Below are 23,098 nucleotides of genomic sequence, written 5' to 3' on the forward strand. Positions count from 1 at the left end.
AAAAATAACAAGAAATGTAATAATGATAAGGCATCCTGCCCCCTCAAAACAGATTTCCTTTCACACTTTATCTCTTGGTACTGTTCTGGCTTGTTTAATTAAAGTATCAGAAATTATTAGACTCAAATTATTTCTTGATCTAGTGCTCAAATTCTCCTGAAAAACTGCTTCTTCTGCCTCAGCATTTAAACCTTTATCAGTGTGTGGCAGATGAGTTTCCACATGTATGCAACCTGATTCAGATAATTCAATATAATTTTGGGGGAAGAGCCTAATTTAGTCTCTGAGTAATTAGGCAAACAAATCAGATTTGGCTACACTGGGTTACCATGAACATCTAAATACTCCTCTCTTCTTTCCTGTGCTCCTGGATCATTAAAACGAACAACATTAATGTGTGAAAAACCTTATGAAACTTTAGCATGGAATTGTGAAATTCAAAGCAAAGATCTTATTTATTTTTTCATTAGAGGGGTAGGGGTAAAAAATATCACCAGGTTCAAACCACTGATACAAGTTGTATTCAAGGAGGGTAGTCATGTCTGTTGTAGGCTTTAAAATAACTGAGGAGAAAATGCCCTTAAATCACAGCACTGAGAAGGAGAAAAACATAAGACATATTGGTCACTATTCTTCATCGTACTCCATGAAAAAAAATCAAGTTGGAATCCATTTGCTTCTGGTGGAGCTGTGTGAGAAGTTCACTTTGTTTGAAGTCGTCTGCAATATGATCCCCTTTTGCACTGTCCAGCTTGCCTATCACAATTACCAGCCAGCCATTTTGAACTTGTGTTTTATCGGAACTTCAATAATTACCCCCGTGTTCGTGGGGTGGTTTGCTGATGTCTGTGTAGAAAGAAAAAAACTCGTATATATGTGCTTATTTCTACATTTTCTGGGTAAGTGCCCTCTTTTGACTCGATTGTTTTGCATCTTAATCAAATAGATTGTTGTTAGAATTTTTAGTTTATATTATTTCTGCTCTGCTCTTACAGTAAAATGCGATCAATGAAGTAAGAATGTTGTTTTTTATTCCACCTTCTGTATTATTTGAGGGATGTTAGTGTGTATGTGTGTGTGAGTGTGTGTGTGTGCACGTGTGTGTCAAGGATGCTTTGATATTATCTGGTTGCACTGGTTGTTTTATAACAATTACCTCTTTATATTTCTGCCTTGTGTACCCCTTAGAATGCCTCCTTCCTACCCCCCTTCCTACCTCAAGTCCAAATTCATGAAAAATATTACGTGAAGCATGTAGTTCATTTACTTCAAAACTAAGATTAAATGTGCTTAAAGTGTTTTTGAAGTTCATGTAGAGAAAATGAGGAATGTTTTCATCAAATGGCTGTCTTTTAATTAGTCATATAGCAATTAAGATTGCATAGGAAGATGTGGTTTTTATATCATGAAATATGGTTGTATGCTAAAAAATTAATGAATTCAAACACTACATTGTGCCTCTTTACAAAGAGAAAAATAAATATATCTAAAGTTTGGGAGTAATGTGATTGCAAGAAATGTTAGGGAAATATCAAGACTGTTTGAGGTATAGAGAGCAAGTTGATAAACAGCTTAGAATTACAGGCTGAAAAGTTCAAGTTGTTCTTCTAGCCAACAAGGAGTCACTGATAACATGATGAAAACATTTGGGAAATGGTTTGTGTTTTTTTTTTTCAATAAATAGGATGGGCAACCACAGTTAAATAGAGAGAGAGATCAGAAAAATCTCAGGATGATGATCTAGGCAATGGAGAAGTGTCAATCCAGAACAGAAGGTGGGAAAAAAAAAACCATAAAAACTAGGCAACTAAATAGGGACATAAACATGATGAAGGAACAAAAATAAGCTCCAAGCTCCAAGCTCCTTAGCTGAGGACCTTTGGAAGGTAGTGCATATGCTGTTCAGCAATATGAAGAAGTACATGTTTGAGGAAATGATGAGAGAGATGAATGAGGAAGGGATGGGTAGCAGACATACAACATATCACACAGTTTCCAGCAGGTGGTAAATTAATGCTTACTGAATCGATTAGAGTGTGATATAAACTTGTAAGCTCCTTTACTGCTTCAGTTCTGGGAAATAAAAACTAAATCACTGAATAGCAAATATTCATTCAACATATATTTCTCATTGATACTCTGTCCCAGGCATTGTTCTAGAATCTGGAAGTGTAACAGAGAAGAAAACATTCTCTTCTCTCCCCAAGTTGACTTTCTGGTACAAGGAGAGATGAAATAAATGAATACACACTATGTCAGGTGTCAATGAGTGTCATGATGACAAAATATGCTAGGTAAGGGGACAGGATGGACTAGACAGTGACAAGGTTGCTAATCTGTAGCAGGGAATGTTTTCTGATAATGAGAAATTTAAGCAAGAACCTGAATGGTTTACTTTTAACTTGGTAACAGTTAACATGGCAAATTCTTTTAGTCTAAATTCCTGTATAAATCATCAGACTAGGACTGAACTTCAAACTCTGTAATTTGGTAGACAAAACACCTAAGTTAAATTCCATGTCCATTCTTTTTTTTAACTAAAAATTATTTCCTTGTGTCACGCACTCATGCCCTCCATCAATTTTCCAATTAGTTACTAAATATCACAGGTTCTATCAAAAATGTGTCTTCTGCTTGAATTGCTCAGAAGTGCAGCTTTTTACTTGACCACACGATCGCCCATTTACTGGGCTTGGCTGTCAGTGTGACTCTAGTGCATACATCTTTCCATCAACAACACTGACTTCCTGAAAGAATAAATCTATATATTGGCTCTATTATCTAAAAAATAAAATCTGACTTTATATATAATCTTTACAATCTGTCCTGAATTTACCTGTCCAGACTTCTGTCTTTTTAAAGTATATTTTATTAATTATGTTATTATAGTTATCCCAATTTCCCCCCTTTGCCCTCCCTCTGCTCAGTACCCTGCTTCCCTCCAGCATTCCTCCCCCCTGCTTAGTTCATGTCAATGGGTCATACATATAAGTTCTTTGGCTTCTCCATTTCCTATACTGTTCTTAACATCACCCTGTCTATTTTGTACCTAGTAATTATGTTTTTCAATCCCTGCACCATTTCCCCTATTCGGCCCCTTCCCATCCAGCTGATAACCCTCTCAGCTGATAACCATCCAAATAATCTCAATGCCTGTGATTCTGTTCCTGTTTTGATTGTTTGCTTAGTTTTTATTTTTTTTTTCTTTTTAGATTCAGTTTTTGATAGTTGGGAATTTGTTGTCATTTTAATGTTCACAGCTTTGATCTTCCTCTTTTTCTTAAATCAATCCCTTTAACATTTCATATAATAATGGTTTGGTGATGATGAACTCCTTTAGCTTTACCTTGTCTGGGAAGCACTTTCTCTATCCTTCTCTATCCATTCCAAATGATTGCTTTGCTTGACAGAGTTATCTAAGTTGAGGTCCATGCTTTTCATGACTTTGAATACTTCTTTCCAGCCCCTTCTTGCCTGTAAGATTTCTTTTGAGAAATCAGCTGATAGCCTTATGTGTACTCCTTTATAGGTAACTCTCTGCTTTTCTCTTGCTGCTTTTAAGATTCTCTCTTTATATTTGACCTTTGGCATTTTAATTATGATGGATTTTAATGTGGTCCTCTTTGAGTCCAACTTGTTTGGGACTCTCTGTGCTTCCTGGACTTGTATGTTTATTTCCTTCACAAAATTAGGGAGGTTTTCTTTTATTATTTTTCAAATGTTTTTGTTTTGTTCTTCCTTTTTTCCTTCTGGCATCCCTATGATTTGGATGTTGGCACATTTGGGGATATCCCAGAGTCTTCTTAAACTCTCCTCATTTTTTGAATTCTTATTTTTTCATTTTCATTGCTCTGGTTGATTGTTTATTTCTTCCTTATGTTGCAAATCTTTGATTTGAACTCCAGCTTCCTTCCCTTCACCGTTAGTTCCCTATAAATTCTTCTTTATTTCACTTACTGTAACCTTCATTTCTTCCTTTATATTGTTGCCCTACTCAGTGAGTTTTTTGAGCATCTTGTTCACCAGTGTTTTGAACTCTGCATTGGATAGCTTGGCTATCTTCACCTCCTTCCGTTCTTTTTCTGGTGTTTTGTTCTTTCATTTGGGTCATATTTCTTTGTCTCCTCAATTTGGCAGCCTCCCTGTGTTTGTTTCTGTGTATTAGGTATAGCTGCTCTGAGTCTCTATAAAAGGCACCTGTAAATTGTGTGGGACAGAGCCTTAGGTAATCACAGACTGGGACAACGTGTTATACTGTTTTGTGGTCTGTGTGGGGGGAGTGTTCAGGGAGGGGACTGTGCCACTGCTTGTCTTCTGGAAGTTTGCCCTGCATTCACCCCTTTTCCAGTCACTTCACCCATTCCCTGTATGCAACTGGCACCATCCCAGCTGTGGCCCTGGTGTTGAATCCCAGAGTGGGTGGGTTTGCATACATTTTAAGACTATGTGGGCCCTTTAAGAGAAGTTTCCTAAAAATCCAGCAGTTTCTTCCACTGCCCCAACCCCCACTGGTTTTTACAGCCAAAAGTTATGAGGATTTGTCTTCCCAACACTGAAACTCTTGGCTGTGTGGTCTGTCCTGGGACTGGGATTATTTGCTTCCAGGGTATCCCTCCTGATATTTATCCACCACATGTGAATGTGGGACAGCCTGTGCCAATTCCACCACTGCCACTATCTCTCTGCACCATGCCACGTCTCCTCACCTCTCCACCCTATCTCCACATCACAGCCCCCCTACACCAGTCTGGATTAATGTGGCTTCTTTAAATCCTTGGTTGTCAGACTTCCATACAGCTCAATTTTCTGACAGCTCTGGGTGTTATTTGTTTTGAGATTTAGCTGTAATTCATTTTGTGGTTATACAAGTAGGTAAAGTATGTCTACCTATGCCTCCATCTTGACTGGAATTCCAGACTTCTGTCTTTATATACAACCACAACCATGCTAAACTTCTCCTTGCCTAGTTCCCTGTTTTCCTAATCTGAAACATGCTCTTTCTCATGGCCAAAATGGTCAACCTTCCTTTATCTTTTCACCCCATATCCAATGCTCAAATACTCCTGCTCTTACTTCAAGTCCTATGTAATGTTTATTGCTCATTTCTTTGTGCTCTACCACACTCTGATTGTACCTATATGAGTGCATTTACCACATCACAATATAATGCTCCACCTGCACGTCTGCCTTGTCTTGGATTTGCTCTTTAAGAAAAGAGCCAGTGCCCCCTCAATCCTGCCTCCTAGCAGGGAATATGACATATCCTGGGGCTTTATGCAAAGCTACCAAGTTCAAGTGTGTTGACTATGCAGTGCACAATAGCACACATCATAGATGTCATAGATTTATACTTTCATTACATCAATTTGTAGCAGATAGAAATAAAGTTTTGAGCTAATGAAATCAGTATATTGTGACATGCTATCAAAAGATGGAAGTGCCTTTCTCACACAATGATAAAACTAAAAGTGCTTTGTCTTTAAATTAATGGTTGCTGCAAGAAGTAACTCCTCTCTCCATCCTCTATGGATAACCTTAGCCTAGCCAGGCTTCATTGCACCCTTCCAGAGATGAGCATTAAGTGGCAGAGAGAAAGCAGTTGGTTTCATGTCTATCTGGCTAGCCACGATAGGAAATATTTTAAAGTCAATTGTTTGAAGGGCCTATCCTCACGATAAATCAGTCTGTTACCAAATAACTGTTCCTCACATTGTGAAAGGCACAGAATTGTTAGAACCATTTTGTGTCTTTAAGAAGCTTGTAGTCTAATTGAGAAAATTAACCATGTAAAATTTATACCAAAAATATGAATGGTAAATTAATAAAATGGAGGACAAAAACTAACATGAAGAAACCACTTTTCACTAATCGAATTCATTTCAAAATTGATAGTTCATTTAAAAATTTGACCACTTGACAACAGGAATTCCAAGAAAAGGAAAACTACATCTGAATAACTTGGTAGCACTCAGAACATCATTTAACCTCACTAAAACTTACTCTTTTTTTCTTTCTTTCTCCCTTCATTCTTTTATTTCTTCTTCTTCTTCTTTTTTTTTTTTTTTTTTGCAAAATTGAAATTAGAAAATCTATTCTCTGACATCACAAAGTTTTTCCAAGAGGGAATAATATAGTAAATAAAAATGCTTTCTCAGGCTATAAAGAGGTTATTAAAAGTATAGAAGTGAATTGTAATTTCTACTAGACGAGGAAAGTCTTCAAGTGTGGCCACTGTGAGGAGTGCTCAACCCTCCTTTGTCACTATCTGTCCTCCCCTCCTCCCAGCTTGAACTGCATCACCCACCTCACACCTTTCTCTCCAGGCTGCTTGCTTCTGTGTGCTACAAAGAAGATACCACCCACTGTGTGAGCAATGTGAGAAAGAAGGGCATTCAAAGGAGAAAGAGAAGTATAAGAGGAAAAGAGAGCCTATGTTCTCCTCTAACTACAATGATGTTATTCTTAAAGCATTTTACTTAATAGGCTTCTGAGATGTCTGAGATCATGACAATTTTTATCACTCTATTGATTAAGAACAAATAACCCTTGTTAACAGTGGTTTTTCTGAGAATGAGATTACAGGCACCTTCAGTTTCTTTCATAATATATTTCTGAATTATTTTAATTTTATTAAAATGGGCAGGATTTGTATATACATTCTGAGAAAAAAAATAGTTTAAACATAACGGGAGGCAGAATGAGGACTCTGGGTCAGATAAAATATATATTGAAGGAAATCTCCACATTTAGAAAAATCACTCTATCTCCAGGATGGCAATGGTCAATGTATTTTAATAAGACAATCACATAATTATTCTACTTTCAGAGGAAAAACCTTATTTATGATGTGGCTTGGTGATTTCATTAGTTTATGCCATATTTATCTCCTTTTGTCCTCTGTTTACAGGCAATGCTTTGTTATCTGTGGTTGTTTCCCCCTTGCGAAATTTCTATATAGGGAGTCACCATATGATCAACAACATACCAAAAAAGAAGACCAGGCTGTTTTATGTAGCCCTGTTGACCATCTGCCTCGGCACAGGGGGAATAAGAGCCATCGTTTGCCCACTGGGTGCTTACAGCCTTCAGGAGCATGCATCACAGAAACAAATGTCTTTTTTTAACTGGTAGGTTGCACTGGTTGGGAGAAAACCAAGGTTTCTGACATTCCTCTCCCTTTATGATTTCTCCTTGTTTGTTCTCTGATGCTATTCTGAAGGTAGTAGTTCAGTCTTCATCATTGATTGGGCTAGGTAATTCACAGTGTGACCATACCTGTGGCAATGATTCAGTCACTAACCGTAAGGAAAAATGAGTCAGATATATATTGATATATATATTGATGCAACTTACCAGCACCTTCTGGAAACACATTGATACTTTTGTCCTCCAAATGAACAGATGTGAAATGGCTTCACATAGGGAACACAATGTGTCTTTGGAGCCAAGCAGGCCTAGGTGGAAGTCTCAACTCTATTTAACACAAACCACCTGACCTTGGTCAAGTCATTTATTCTTTATAAGCTTCAGTGTAATCATTTCTAAAGGGTTATAATAATACTTCTTGGCTTCTCTTAGAGGTAATAATGTGTGTATTGCCAGCAGAGAGCCTCATACATAGTTGGTGATCAATAAGTGGTAGTTATTGTTATTAGTTATTAAATAGAACTACAGTATTTTGGCAGAAATTATACATTCAGAGGGCAATACAGAGAGAAGATGGGAAGGACAGAAATATTGTACAATTTTTAAAAACATCACCCAACTTTACCCCATCTTCTAAAAATTTCTATTCCCTGAAAACCAAACCACCTTTCTGTGGATCTTTTCCTTTTCCAATGAGTTTTTATTCAATCTTATGTGGTTTTAAGGAATCAATTTTTATGATCAAAAATTAATTTTCAAAAAATGAAATTTTGATTTTTAAGGCAGAGCATTTCAATTTAATAGAGAATTTTGTTGTTTTTATTGTTATTCATCGGTGGATGTCAAACAGATGTGAGATATGTTGCCTCTTCTTAATTGATTTTAGATAAAGGGAGAAGGAAGAGAGAAAACATCAGTTTTGTTGTTTTACTTATTTAAGCATTCATTGGTTGATTCTTGTATGTGCCCTGACCAGGGATCGAACCTACAACCTTAGTGTTATCAGAATAACACTCTAAACAACTGAGCTACCTGGCCAGGGCCATTAAGTTTTTTGTTCACACTTCTCTGTGAAATGGGTTGCCAACATTTTTCTAAAATAGTCTGTCTTTCCAATGTTAACAATGAGTAATGTTAGCAACAGATAAAGCAATGCACAGAGAATATCAGACAAAATGTTTTAAGAAAATTTATATTAAAATCATTAAATGAAAAAATGTTAGTTAAGTACATGTAGCTATCCAAGGCAGTTTCTCTCTCTCTTCCCCCCTCTCTCTCTCCAATTATATTAATATTACAAAGCACTCAGGCCTATTTTGGATTAAGTCCAAATGTCAGAGAATAATGCAGTTTCACCAAAGGTGGAAGGGACTCTTCACTTCTTTATAGCAAATTCTGCCTCCTTGACCTGCCCAAAGGAGAAAGAAAAATCCTTCTTTTTTATTCTATTCGGAAGTTTTAATCCTTAATTAGCAACATCATTTTGATTAAATAAGACTCTGGAGGATTAAGACTGGAGAGCAATCAGTTGTTCTGAAAGATAGCTCTGGAGAATTTATTGTACTGTGGTCTTAGTCATTGAGTTGTGTTTAATCAAAGTGACACTTCTCAGTGTTGATTACAAAGGAGACATTATATGAATGAAATATTTCCTTTGGGAAATGGAGGGGACTCTCAATGGTTTTGTGCTTTAGGACTTTGTAAAAGGGGGTGGGGAATGGGGTGAAAATGAGTTTCTGCAGCTGTGAGGAGCCAGACCAAATTTAGAATGAACACACTTCGATTTGGTTGCCTATCCTTTTCTAATTTCATTAAAATCTCTAACAAGAAGACCTATGCAGTATTTTTAAAACCTAAAGTTAAAGCACCTAGAAATGTTAATAAAGAATGGGGGTGTTGTTTATTATTGTTGAAAAAGATTATTGGAATAATAAGCTTCTTAAAGGCTGAATCTGGTTGTTTCCATTTTAAAGAATATTTTTTTCAGTCTAAACACTAAACTGCAGGGTAACTTTTATGAACAGCTGCTTGTTGCAGTTTATAGAAATGAATGTTAATTATTCCTGTACATGCTGCAGGAGTTGGTGGCAAGACTGACAGAGACCCACTGGGCAGCCAGACAGCTGGCAGCATCGTGGCTCTGTCGCTTAGGAGTTTCATGGTCTTCAGCAAGTTCTGTAACCTCTCAGAGACCTAGGTCTCATCCACAAAATGGGAACAGCTTGGAAGGCTGTTGTACAGCTTATATATAAACTATCCTAGCACATTACAAGTATTCAAATCAGGATAGCTATTACTATCATTATTAAATGACAAATAAGTCATCAGCTAAAATCATTGTCTAAATTCTGAAAGAGAAGGAACTCATTTAAGAGGAGGCTATCCTTCAAATAGGCAGCCCATTCACTCATAATCTATTTCTCTGAGTGAAAAATGCCGCTGGAAATTACAAGCCTTGTTAATATAATGAATTTCAGTAGTCCTTAAAAAACAACATACCGCTTGAATTCATAACTACTCGAAGGCTGCATCCAGTTCTGTTTTCAGCACAGATGTCAGATGTTCATAGTTACAAGATCTTTACTGAGATATGTCATTGTATCTATACCACCTAAAGCTTCCTAATGACCGTGTTAAATGATGTAGATTGGAAGTTTCAGGCATTGAAAGAACCATTTCTGAGTAGAGCTGCCAAATATAGGTGAGTAAAACCACTCCCAGCCAACATCACCATCTGGTACTGGATCTTCCTCAACTATGTACCTCATAGAAAGAATGAAGCTAACCTCCATAAAATCAAGAGGCATAATAATCTGCCAACATCCTTGCACCATTATCCAGATCGAAACCTGGCTCTTTCAGCATTTTCCAAAATCTGAGGTGTACAATTAAGAGTCACCATACTGCAGATGATCTAGGTAAATATTGTACACCTGTGCAGAATCTTTTTTAATTGAGTTTATTGGGGTAACATTGGTTAAAAATTGTATAAGTTTCAGGAATAGAATTCTATAATACAAGGTCTGTCTAGAAGATATCCAACCATATAATATGAAAAGTAGAGACATTTATTGAAAAAAATACAAGATACAAGAAACATTGTACATAGAACAATGACATCTCAGTCCCCTTCAAAGTAGGCACCTTGGGACCTCGCACAGTTCTCCCAGTTGCCATTAGTTGCCCTGTCATAGTTTTCTGAATCTCATTGATGGTCTGAAATCTCTTCCCTTTCAAAGGTGATTTTAGTTTTGGTAAAAGCCAGAAGTCACAGGGTGCCAAATCTGGACTGTAGAGGGCTGAGTCCCCCAGGTGATTTCACGTTTTGTCAAAAAACTCTGCATGAGATATGATGCATGAGTAGGTGCATTGTTGGGATGAAGCTGCTAATCACCAGTTTCCCATAGCTGTGGCCTTCTGAATCATTCAAATAGTTTCTACAGAGGAATGTTCAAGCTTAATGCAAAATTTGATACATATTTGTTGCTGTACTCACTCAGTCATTTTGAATGTGACAGCCACACAGTACCCATGCTCATTCAACTGCATCTACCAGCCCCAATGACTAATACAGTGAAGTTGTCATTGTTCACACACATGCATTCCAGTCCACTCTCCTCAGCTGCTGGGTTACATCGATGTCAGGCAAACCATTCTCATTATATTAACGATGGTTGGACTCTGTCCACACAGACGTCATGCATCATCTGTACTGTGTGTTTACCACCTCAAGCCAAATCTCCTTCCATCACCATTTATCCCCCTCACTTAACTCTCTCCTACCTTCCCCAGCCCCCTTTCCCTGTGGTAATTACCATACTGTTGTCTGTGAGTTTGTTTTTTATTTTATTTTATTTTATTTTATTTTATTTTATTTTTGCTTAATCTCTTCACTTTTATCACCCATTCTTCCTATCCCCTCCCATCTGACAGCTGCCAGTCTGTTCTCTGTATTTATGAGTCTGTTTCTATTTTATTTGGCAAAATCTTTTCTGAAAACAAAAAGAAGGTGGATAATTAAGTCTGTTCATGACCATCATATTAAATTCTACCACAATTAACCTCAAACCTTTCTTCCACATTTCTTATTTATTTCACCTGTTAATTTACATCACATCTGCATATCATAGTCTGTTACTAAGTAGTTATCAGAATGAATTGCACATAATTTAAAGGGCCAAATAGAATAAAGATCTTGAAAAAGTATAGAGACTTAATTCCAGAAATTCTGAATGTCTAAGTACTGATATTAACCCTATATGATATCTGTCTCATATTAAAATGTTCTGATTTTAATACTATTTACTCAAACATAATATCTTTTATCATAGGGAGACACTAGAGGCAAAATTTATTATACTACAACATTTTTCCAAAAGCTGTTGTAATATTAACTTGAGTTTTGTTTGAGATCCTCACCCCCACCCTTCTACATAAGAATTTTCTGGAAGCATTCCTAAAAAATGTACATTTTTAGCCAGTGCTTCAGGATTTTGAAAATATCATGAGACATAAGGAATGGGGATTCCAAATGTAGTCTAGAGATATTTTGGAAAAAAAAATGGCACTAAACACACTGAACACACCTAATGTGTGCCAGACAACTTTGGAACTTTGCTAATTCATAGCAATATTCACATTTTGAAATTGACCTCATTGAGAAATTCGACATAATCCTTGAGAAAAAAATGAAATATAAATCTGCATACATTCTGCAGTATTGAAGTCATAATTGATAAGGTACACTTTGGCCAACAAAATCGAAGTAATTCGTGGAATAATCTTATTATACTCATTAATAGTCAAAATATCCTCTGAGCAGCATAATGAGGAATAGTCTATAAATAGCTTTAAAAAATCAGTAGGCCTTCCAAAATTCTATTTGCATGGGCTCTAGCCAAGTTTGACAAATGCTCACTCACCCTAATAACAAAAGACACCTCCTTCTTTATTTCTGCCAAAATTATAAGCTCTCCGGAAATACACTCAGAATTTTTCTCCAACATATGACTCCAGAAACCAAAGAATATGGAGGTGGGGAAAAAGACTAATTCCTTATATTTTTGTTGCTCCCGATGCCTCCTGCTTTTCCTTAAGCTCTACTTGGTAGTTTTAAGTTGGATAGGTGTGTGAGTAGGGATTTATGTTCATCAGAAAACATGAAGTGGTTTAAAGATCTTAAACTCAGAAAATGAGAAAATGAGGCCCATAAACAACTGTTAAGATTGGTATATTGGCAAACACTATTTGAAAGACTATATACATTGCTATGTTCATTGCAGTGTTATTTATAATAGCCAATATCTGTGCCCATCAGTAGATGAGTGGATATGTAGAGAGACAATAGCATGGTGTTACCCAGAAGGAAAGGTTGGGGGTAGGCAAAGGTGGGCAAAGAGGGAAGAGACTTTGCATGGGGCAATGAGCACCCAGTGCAGTGTGCAGATGATGGTTTGTTGAGTTGTACATTTAAAATCTGCATGGTTTTGTGAACCTTGTTACCCCCAGTAAATTCAATTAAAAAAGAAAATAATACAATGATATAAGAATAAAAAAGATGAAGGAAGGAAGGAAGGGAGGAAGGAAGGAAGGAAGGAAGGAAAGAAAAGGGCACAAAGAGAGAAGGAGAGTGGCCAAAGGAGTAAGAGAGGCAGTGAGAGCGAGGGGAAGAGAGTAATTGCATGCCCCCACATTTTCTGACAAAAACACACCTTTTCCTTTAATCTTGCTGTCTATTCTCCAAAATTAATTATCTTTCTTTATTAGACTGCTGTTTCTTTAACAGCACTCTTGAAAATATTATAGATAAAAAGTAAAAACAGTAAAATTTCCATTTGCTCTTTCTTTCTCCAAATTCATGGTGGCCCCAGTGTTCTGTGAAGCATCTCAGTGGGCCCACAGTTATGCTGAAAGGAGCAAGGACTGACAACAGCTATTCACCACAAAATCAGCACCCAAGTGTTTCACTGAGTCTTCTACACAGCTGTTTAATCCCATTGAAGAGCTTTAAATTCCCTGATAAATTATCTAAATATTGTTCAATGCAGAATAAAATATTAAATTTGAAATGTTTAAATTGTCTGCTAATACTATAAAGACCTGAAAGTTTGCTACTTCTCAGGTTAGGAAAGACTATTTTAAACCATTTCTCTTAAAATCAATGAAAATCAATCTAGCATGTCAAAATTGTTTAGTCTAAGAAATGGCAAAATATTTCAATGAGCTTTAACATGATTGCTAAATAAATTAAGGTAAATATTTAAAATAAATAATATCAAAAATATTGCTGACTTTTGCAGCAACAAGAATTTTTTACTCATTTATATTCAACACCATAAAATCATGAAGACAAGAAATAATTACCTCTTATATATACTCCGGTTATTTGCAGTTCCAAGTCTGTACTTAAAAGTAGACTAAAGAAACATATTTTTACTGCTGCTTTCAATTTTCCTTAATCACTGGTATTTGTTTTGCTTTAGTGCTTTGCTCTCTGACTTTCTGTGTGAAAGGTGCTTTATATATTCAATTTGCTAGTGAGCTATGAGATGAAAGGAGTCTTAATGGTAAGTTTGAAGACTGTGGATTTTTATTTCTCTTAATTTTTTTTACAATTGATATATATACAATTTCACCCTTAATTATCTATAGCTTGTCCTGTTCATGGATCAACAAAGACACACATAAAACATGCCTGTACTAGGTAATTCTTCCAGAAAATTAGACAATTAAATAAGTTGGGTGGCATTTGTTCAAATACATTTAGTACTTTATGTGAAATCTCTTTCTATGCATAGATATTCAGCCTATAATTCTTTGGTTTCTAACTACCTTTCGCAAGATTTAAGTCTCAGAATGTTTGTCATTCTCCTTGACCCTCTTTAGAGAATTCAATTTGCATCACCATATGGTATACTGAAGAGTCACACAGTGTCCTCTTGGATTTTCTCAGAAATACTTAACATAAAAATATAATTTCTAAAAATTGAAAGAAATATAGCATTGCTTTCAGCTTCAGCTTCTCTCAGTTGCCGCAGCCACAACTCAAATATGCAGCTCGCAACCGCATGAAAGGATGACCCGAGGCTGAGCCTAGGGACTCTGTCCAGTTGTCTTAGAAAAGGCTCACTTTGTACCTCACCTACATTTTGTTAAGATTCTATTAGTGGATTACACTAAGGCAGTTTCCTCAGCATGGCTGTTTTTGATGTGTGATTACTTTCCTAGGTCAATTATTAAAAATTTGGATTTCTAATGTTGTTGTTTGATTGGCTGTTTGAATTTCTGGAAGAGATGTCATGTTACTAACCACTTAGTTATTTATTGCCCATTTATTATGGAGCTAGAACTTTGCTAGGTCCCATGGAGATGTGGATATAAAGTATAGGATGTTGCTGTCCGAGATCTTGATGATCTATAAGTAAGAAGACAAAACTGAGAAAGTGAAAATTGGACGGTGAATATTTGCATTAGAAATTCAGAGAAAAGAACAAGTGAAATATTCAAGAGAAAAAAATGAACGAAGAAAAAGACATTTGATATGGGACTTTGAAAGTGAGACAGGGCAAGCCAAAGAAATGAAAAGTCACAGGGGTGAAAATGAGCAGGTGTGTTTACAGGACAGGGAGGAGGGTGGTGTACCTGGACACATCTTTCCAAATCGATGCCACACATCTATCCACTTCTCTCTCTTTCCTTTGCTACCACTCTGGTCCAGTTCACACTTAGTTCTCATCCAGACTATTACAGTATCTCCTTGATTGGTTTCCTTACCAAGCCCTATCTGCAATTCACAGAGCTGACACAAGAACCTGGGTTTTTTAATCCCCATTTAAAACCAGATCATTTTAGTCCTCTGCTTAATTCCTTTCAAATGCCTCCCCAATGCACTAGAAATAAAATCCAAACTCCTTACCTTGAACTTCAAGGACCTAAAAGATCTAGACTACAGTTAACTGCTTCACCTCTTCCCCTAACATTATGTTCTTTTCTCACTATGCTCTAGCTGCACTGCTCTTTTTGCTCCTGAAATCAAGATTGGAAAAAAATGAACAGCAACTACATGTGTTCTTCATTCAGCCTTTACAAAAATTCTGTGCAAAGGGTATGATCCTTATTTTAAAGATAAAGACCCAGAATGCCAGAAAGCCTAATGTCATAGATCATCTGATTACCAGAGGTGTAATTCAAACTCAAGTCTTCTGCCAACCATTCCAAAGAGAAAGGACAATATTTATAATTAATGGTATATAAAACATGTTAAGAGGCATGAGTGAAAGGCAATTAATGAGGAAATGGCGGTGTCATGAAAGCTGTAACTGGAAAGACCTGGAAGGAAGTACAGAAAAGACATCTCGCCCAGGCAGCCTCTTTTTGAGGCTGCACCAGAATGGGTGGTTTCTGCTCGTGAGTCTGCAACAATACAGCTCTGAGGTTTTGGGTAAATCAGTTTCTGATTCTCATATTTCTTCTCAGAAGAAGAAAAAGAAAATATTTATGACCTTGAGATGAGCAGAGATTTCCTAGATACAACACTAAAATTATGATCCATGACAGAAAAAATATGATCACCAGACTTCATTAAAATTAAGAATTTGTCCTTTTCAAAGACAGTATTAAAAGAACAAAAAGACAAAATACAAGCTGAAAAAATCTAAATCACATATTTGATAAAGCACATATCCAGGATATATAAAGAACTCTTAAAACTAAATAATAGGAAAATAACCTATTTTTTTAAAATGGACAAAAGATTTGAATAGAGACTTTATCAAAAAAGATATACAGATGGCCAAAAGCACATGAAAAGATGCTCAGTATCGCTGGCCATTAGGGGAATGTAAAATTAAACAGCACATCTTTTAAAATGGCTAAAATTAAAGACTGACGATACCAAGTATTGCCCAAGATACAGAGGTATTAGAACTCTGATATATAGGATGTAGTGACATAAAGATGTTGCAATTACTTAAAAACCATTTGGAAAAATTTCTTAATGTTAAATATACCTCTAACATATCACCCTGCTATTCCACTCCTGTGTTTTCACCCAAGAGAAATGAAAATCTGTGCCTGTGCAGAGACTTGTGTATGAGTGTACAAAACAGCATTATTTGTAATTAGCCACAAGCTGGGGAAAGTGTCCATCAACAGATAAGTGGATAAATAAAATGTGGTACACTTATATAAAGGAACAGTCCTTGGGAACAAAAAAGAATCAACTACTAATAAAGACAACAACATAAAAGAATCTGAAAATAATTATGCTGAGTGAAAGAAGCCAGATAAAGACTATATATTTGATAATTCCACTTACAAAAAAAATCTTTCCATTGAAAACTAATATGCAGTGACAGAAAAAAGATCAGTAGTTCCTGGAGAAAGGGATGGGTGGCAGCAGGGCGGGATGACCAAGGAGCACAAGGGGACTTCGGGGAGTGACGGATCTGTTCATTGCCTGGAATGTGGTGATCATGTCATGGGCACATGCATTTTCAAAACTTATCAAATTGTGCCCTTTAAACACATGCAGTTTACTGTATGTCATTTATATCAGTAAAGCTGTTTCTTTAAAAAAGCATAAGAAGAAAACAATGGTAATAATGACAATATGATATTGGCATAAGGATAGATTGGTGGAACAGAACTAAAAAGAATGGAAAAGAATCATATTTATATGGTCAATTGATTTTCAACAATGGTGCTGAAAAATGCAATGGGAAAAGATTATCTTTTAAATAAATTGTGCTGCAATAACTATATCATATAGAAAAAATTACTCATCATACCGTACAGTAATTCAAAGTAGATCATTGTCCTAACATAAGACCTCAGACCATAAAACTACTAAATAAAGAAAATCTTGTTGATACTTCCTGCCCTACTTCAGCTGAGTACTACAGAAAAATTGCCACCCCACCCCCACCTCCTCTGGCCCCATAGTTGCAGCAGAAAACAGTAATCTAACATTTTCAACACACTTGAGCAGAAGCAGGCAGGGGCACTGATTCCCCAGTCTGGGCGGTGTTAGTGTGGCCCACAGAGGAGCTGGTCTTCTGTCCCCTGCCCAGCAGAAACAGGCAGTGCTCCAATTCACCCTGCTGGGTAGCACCAGCTGGGCACAGCAGGGAGCCGAGCCTCCGTCCTCAGCCAGCTAGTGGAATGAGGTAGGGTAAGGAGGTCGCTCTTTAGGTAGTTAACAACCTAATTCTGCTTCATTTTCTCTCTCCATCAATTAGAAGATGTACAGGAAACCCCACAGGATGACCCTTTTGACAAACCCATCCCCTGACTGTGGGAATAACCTGTAACCTGTCTCCACCCAATAAAATATGGCAAAGATGAGCAGGTGCCACCTGATGTTTCCGTTCTATTAAATGACAAAGGGTGAAGGGATTTTGTAATGTAATTAAGGTCTAATCAGTGACTTTTGAGTTACTCAAAGGGAAGATAATCCTGGTATCCTGGGTGGGCTGTATCTAATCAGATAAAGACCTTTAAATTTTAGTGATAATGTGTTTTAAAACTTAGTTCTATTAGCGTTTGCACAACTAAAACATTTATCAAAATGCATCAACTATATACCTAAATAGGTGAATGGTATTATAATTAATTTAACCTCAATAATTTTTTAGAGTTCCTCCCCTGCAATGGGATTCTAACAGCAGGATTTAGATCCAGTGAAAGGCTGAGAGATACAGATGATTTCCCTACAACCTGCAAATCAGATGATAGGTATTTGTTTGTAATACTATTCACAAGGAGGAGACCGTGAAAGTTTTATTCAAATGGCACACATTCCTTTCATTTAATGCATAGTCTCTGTATTACCGGAGTGTGCCTGAGTGTTCCCAGGAATAAATAAAAAGATTCAACTTTTTCACCATGTAACCTGGTTCACTGGGTATATTCCACTACGGCTCCTTGAGCTTCTCAAAAGAGTTGAGTAGCTGCCGCAAACCTCATGACCTGCCAAGCCTAAAATATTTACTGTCAAGCCCTTTACAGAAAATATCTGCCGGCTTCTGCTTTAGAGAAAACAGAACACGCTCCTTCTACACCTCTTCTGAACAGGAATGAAACAAAGATAAGGAAACTGTTAAGACAGCTGGTAAGTATAAACTTATTTAGAAATCTAATAAAAAAATATTTGCAAAATGTAGTTCAGCTAACATACTGTTACTTTACAGCTCCCATTTATGTAAAAGCATTAAAATTCAAAACTGTTATCTGAAGTAACTCCACAGTATTTTTGTTTTTGTCTGTCTGTAGACCTCAGGTTTTATTGGATCAGGAACCTAAGTGCAACTGTTGTCTTGCTGGGAAGATCTTACATTCAGCACTCAGGGGCTTGGGCCCTGGTTTCACTTATCCCTTTTATGTCTACACTTATGGCTCTGATAACTCTTCATATGGTGCATTATAACCTGATTTACCAGCCGGAAAAATGTAAGTAAATCACGCTTTATATTAACTTTTGGGGTTTTAAGATTTTTTTGACTTATCTCCTTCCTCCTCAATTCCCTGTAAGTTCTCTTTCAACTCTCAGAATTTGCAGATTCTGCCAGTTATTACACTTGGGAGCAACAGAGTCTGCAAGAATATCAATAATCTCTATCTTCTTTCAGTTTTTCCTTGTTAAAATAGTTTTAATAATGGAATTTTTAAACAAACAGAAGTAGAAAAAAATATTAATGAACCACGTCTATCTAGCTCTCAGCTTCAGCAATTACAATTTATCTTTACTTGTTTTTTTCCCATCCCTCCTGGCAATTTTGAAGCAAAAATTAAATATTAGAGCATTAAATTTGTGTATGTGTGTATACAACATATATATCATGTGATTTTTTTATTTGTTTGTTTTCTGTCTTAAACAACAGAAATTTATTTTCTCACAGCCTTGGAGGCTAGAAGTCCAAGATAAAGACGTTGTCAGGGTTGATTTTTTTTAAGTGTATTTTTATTGTTGACACTATTATAGATATCCCTGTTTTCCCCTGCCTTTGCCCACCTCCTGCTCAGCACCCACCCCCCACCTTCCCCCTGGTCATCCCCACACTGTTGTCTGTGTCTGTGGGTCATGCATATATGCTCCTGGCTAATCCCTTCACCTTCTTTCATCCAGTTCCACTTTCCTTCCTTCCCTCTGAAAGCTGTCATTCTGTTCCACATAATCAAAACTTATCTCACACGCATGCATACACACACAGAGAATTTCTCAATATCATCAAATACCTGGTCACTGTAAAATGTCTCTAAGTGTTTCCATTTTTTGAATTGGTATGTATTGTTTTATACTTAATTCAAAAAAAATTAAATAAGGCTCATTCATACAGTCCAAACAATGATATGTCTTCAGCCACATATATTCTCCCATGTCTCTGTCTTTTTCTTCTCAAAACAATTTTTTAAGAAACCTGAACATTTAATACAGTATTTCACGTCATCTTTTGCTGATCACATCCTCATGGTATCGTCCAACAGGTTTTTCCTCTTCCCTATTTCCCATAAATTGCTTGATAGACTTAGATACTTAATTAGATTCAGATTTAGAAGCATGGTGAAAAGTTTTCCTAAATCTCAGATGATAAAGGAATTCATTCATTTTTGGGGGGTACTCACGTTATTATTTCTAAAATTACATCTGTGACCTATTTAGAAATTTTATTAGAATGGGTTTGAAGGGTCAATTTACCTTTTTTTCCATATGACTATAAAGTTATCAGCCTTGTTTACTAAAAAGTCTGCATTTTCCTAATTTGAGACGTCACCTTCATGTATACTGTCATTTACATTTTCTACGGTTTCTATTTTCCTCCTTTGGTTGATCTATTTATCTATCTTGTCTAACTATGACCTCAGTTTCTAATATATTTTACTTTTAGTACTACTTTAACTACTATCACTGTCTCTACTACTTATCTATACAACTACCACTAATCACAATACAATGAGATGTATTTTAAAAATCAAATACATTCACCAGTGTTACTTCATTTTTACTACATATGTGTGAGTGGCAGGAAGGGTACCAAGTATCTTTTTACAGATGAGACTCTGTATACTTTGCCTCTGCTCCTGTAGCACCCTACACATATCTCTATGATTTCATCTACCACATTATATTGAAATGACCTGTTTTTTTAATACAACTAGAAATTCCTGTATTACATGCATACTTGAAATAATATAAATGCTCAGTCTTTGTTACTGTTAAACTGAATACAGAACTGAGACAAAATTTAGTTAAATGGCTTACCCAAGACCTCACAGAAATGGCTAAAGTGGAACCAAAACGCAGGCCTTATTTTTTGCAGCCTCATTTTGTTACACCACATACAGAAGCAGTGAAACATAGGAAACAGCACCCACAGAAGCCTCTGGCCCTGTTTCTCAGAGCTCTGCGGTCTGTGGATCACAGCTAAGCAGCACACGACCTCCTGGTAGTCTAAAGTGAGTTCACCATTCAGGAGGGTCTCTGAAACATCCTCTTTCTCAGCACAAAGAAACAAAAATTGAAGTATAAACTTTTATTGAAAGACCACTCTAATGTCTCCTGGAATGTGTAATTATCAAATAATTCTGATTTGTGTCCATATGTATATATATTGTGCTCCCGTGTATAATGTACACCCATGTTTTTGGCCCAACTTTCAGGAAAAAAAATCTTTCCTTTTATATTTTTAATCCAATTATTTATTTATTTATATTTAGAACAAAACCAGTTATTGAATTCCAGGGTATTATTTTGCATGCAGATATCATTATCGATTTCCAGCATTATCCTTTTAATGCATAAGCATAAATAAAAGAATTAAAAATGTTTATAGAGATCTGGAATTAGTACTACCATGTATAATGCACATCCTTATATTTCCCTCAATAATTTGAACAAAAAATATACATCATACATGACAAAATACAGTAGATACATACATACATACATACAATTTTCAGATTCAAATTTTCTAAATAACAATTTAATGTCAATCCCTTTGCTTTTTAATCTCCTATTTGAAAATATATTCATCTAAAGAAATACAATTCTTCAAGTTATATAGATGTATGTAATTAACTGCCAGCCTATTCTAGTCTACATGTTACATTTTTTCACATGTGATAAGGTAGGCTTTCTTTGGACATTTATAAAAACATTTAATAGAGTAAAATTTTAATAGAAAATGTTCATCAGTGGTTTACTTTACACAATACTCTATCAAATGAATATTCTGGAGTTTTTTTCTTTTGTTTTGTTTTGTGTTATGTTTCCAAGTTATAAGATCATCCAACTCGGATGAAGTAAAACTCTGTCTTCTCTGTAGCAAAGTACATAATCTTTATTTTGGCTTTTTACTCTCTGATGACTAAATTGGAAATTCCTCAAAGCCATAATTCAAAGCCATATGTGACCTTAAAGAAATGATTTTTTATGTGCTACCTTTTATTTTAAGGTAACTTTTCAAATGTGGACCATGCATTCCATTATGTTTAGCTGTCAAGCACGGCCTTCATTTGCATTTCTTCCCACTGCTATAATTTTGAGAACTGGCAGGTGACCAAAGAAGAAAAAAATGTGCATCTACCATCCAGAGTGCAATGTAGGCTTTTTTATTATAATTAAGTAGCATAGATATTCAAGATTAGATCAAGGTCAGAGGAGCAGAACATCAGAGCCAAGGACTTAAAGGTACAAAGAACAGAAAAATTGCTTTCTAAAGTTTTTTTAATAGTAATGGTGACAATCTTTAAGTTTTGCAATAAAACATTTTAAATAGCTCATCTGTTTTATTTTAAAATGTGCACGCCTGGTGTGCTTGCACATTAAATAGGAGCTTGAAGTCTCAGTTGCATTTTCATTCCAGTTTTTTTCCAACTTCCCTTTTCTGCTCCTGGTGCAGAAAAGTAATTTGAGAATTATAATGACAATGGATTTTTTTAAAGGCTGAGTCTACATGACACCCAAAATTATTTGTACAGAGGCATGAGTTTTCTATTAAACCTAATGGATTAATCCAAGGAGGCAGTGTGATGCGCAGATGTAGATGTTTTCAACTTCCACCATTTGGTGATAACTCTATGGTTTGATGGGTCAGGCATATTACTGTACGTTTCCTTTGCTTGCCCTCTCTAACTAGCTTATTTGTTCCCTCTAGTCCAGCTGATCAATTTAGGTTATTACTTCTCCCTTCTGACTTACTAAGAACGTTGTTCATTATTCCTCCATCTCCTTCAGTTGATGCAACTAAGCTCTCCTGCCAGTTGATGCAGAGCCCTGGGATTATTGTAGGGACCCTGGTTCTTTTCTTCCCACACACTTTCTTTAAGTCTCATTAACTAGTTCCATAGTTTTTAATGCTAACTGTAGACAAAGCACTACTCAATTTCATAGTGATTTCCCTTATCACTTTAAAACTCATATATCTAACTTCCTATTCAACATTTTTATTTAGTTATCTAATAGCCCCAAACTTAACCTGACGAATACTCAACTCTCAATTCTTCCAACTTCAAACTGGCTTATTTCTTGTCTTTTCTATCTCAGTGTAAGTCACCAACACTCAGTTGTTTCAGGGGGAAATAAGTAACCTTCTTCAATTTTCTCATTTCTTCAAACTTTCTTCACATCAGAAAATCCTACTGATTGTTCAAAAACACATCCCATCCTGTTCATTTCTCTTCATTGCAATTACTGTATGTCCAAATCACCACCACTTCTTGCCTATCTCCCAGCTTCCCCTCTATTCACTAAAATCTTTATCAATACAGCTACTGAGTTTCACAGTAGGATTTTTAAAAATGTATATCATAAGATATCTTTACTCTGCATAAAACTCTCACTGGTCTCCATAAATAACACTGAGGATAAAATTTAAGAGCTTCTTACTTTGACCTAAAGTCTGACCCTTGAACAGTTCTTGGACTTTATTTCCTCCCAGTTTTCTCACTAACCGAG

At 36.1% G+C, this 23,098-nt stretch overlaps 1 protein-coding gene across 1 annotated transcript in view; it reads left to right on the forward strand.

Moving 5' to 3' along the window:
* The first annotated feature begins 538 nt into the window (after positions 1–538).
* The window catches only part of SLC15A5 (solute carrier family 15 member 5), an 80,323-nt gene continuing 57,763 nt past the window's right edge, over positions 539–23,098 (forward strand). The window contains 3 exon segments of the mRNA XM_028531688.2: positions 539–899; positions 6,908–7,127; positions 18,425–18,594. Coding sequence (XP_028387489.1) covers positions 539–899; positions 6,908–7,127; positions 18,425–18,594 — 751 coding nt within the window.

The sequence above is a fragment of the Phyllostomus discolor genome, chromosome 2 (genome assembly GCF_004126475.2).
Source record: "Phyllostomus discolor isolate MPI-MPIP mPhyDis1 chromosome 2, mPhyDis1.pri.v3, whole genome shotgun sequence".
Taxonomy (NCBI): Eukaryota; Metazoa; Chordata; class Mammalia; order Chiroptera; family Phyllostomidae; genus Phyllostomus; species Phyllostomus discolor.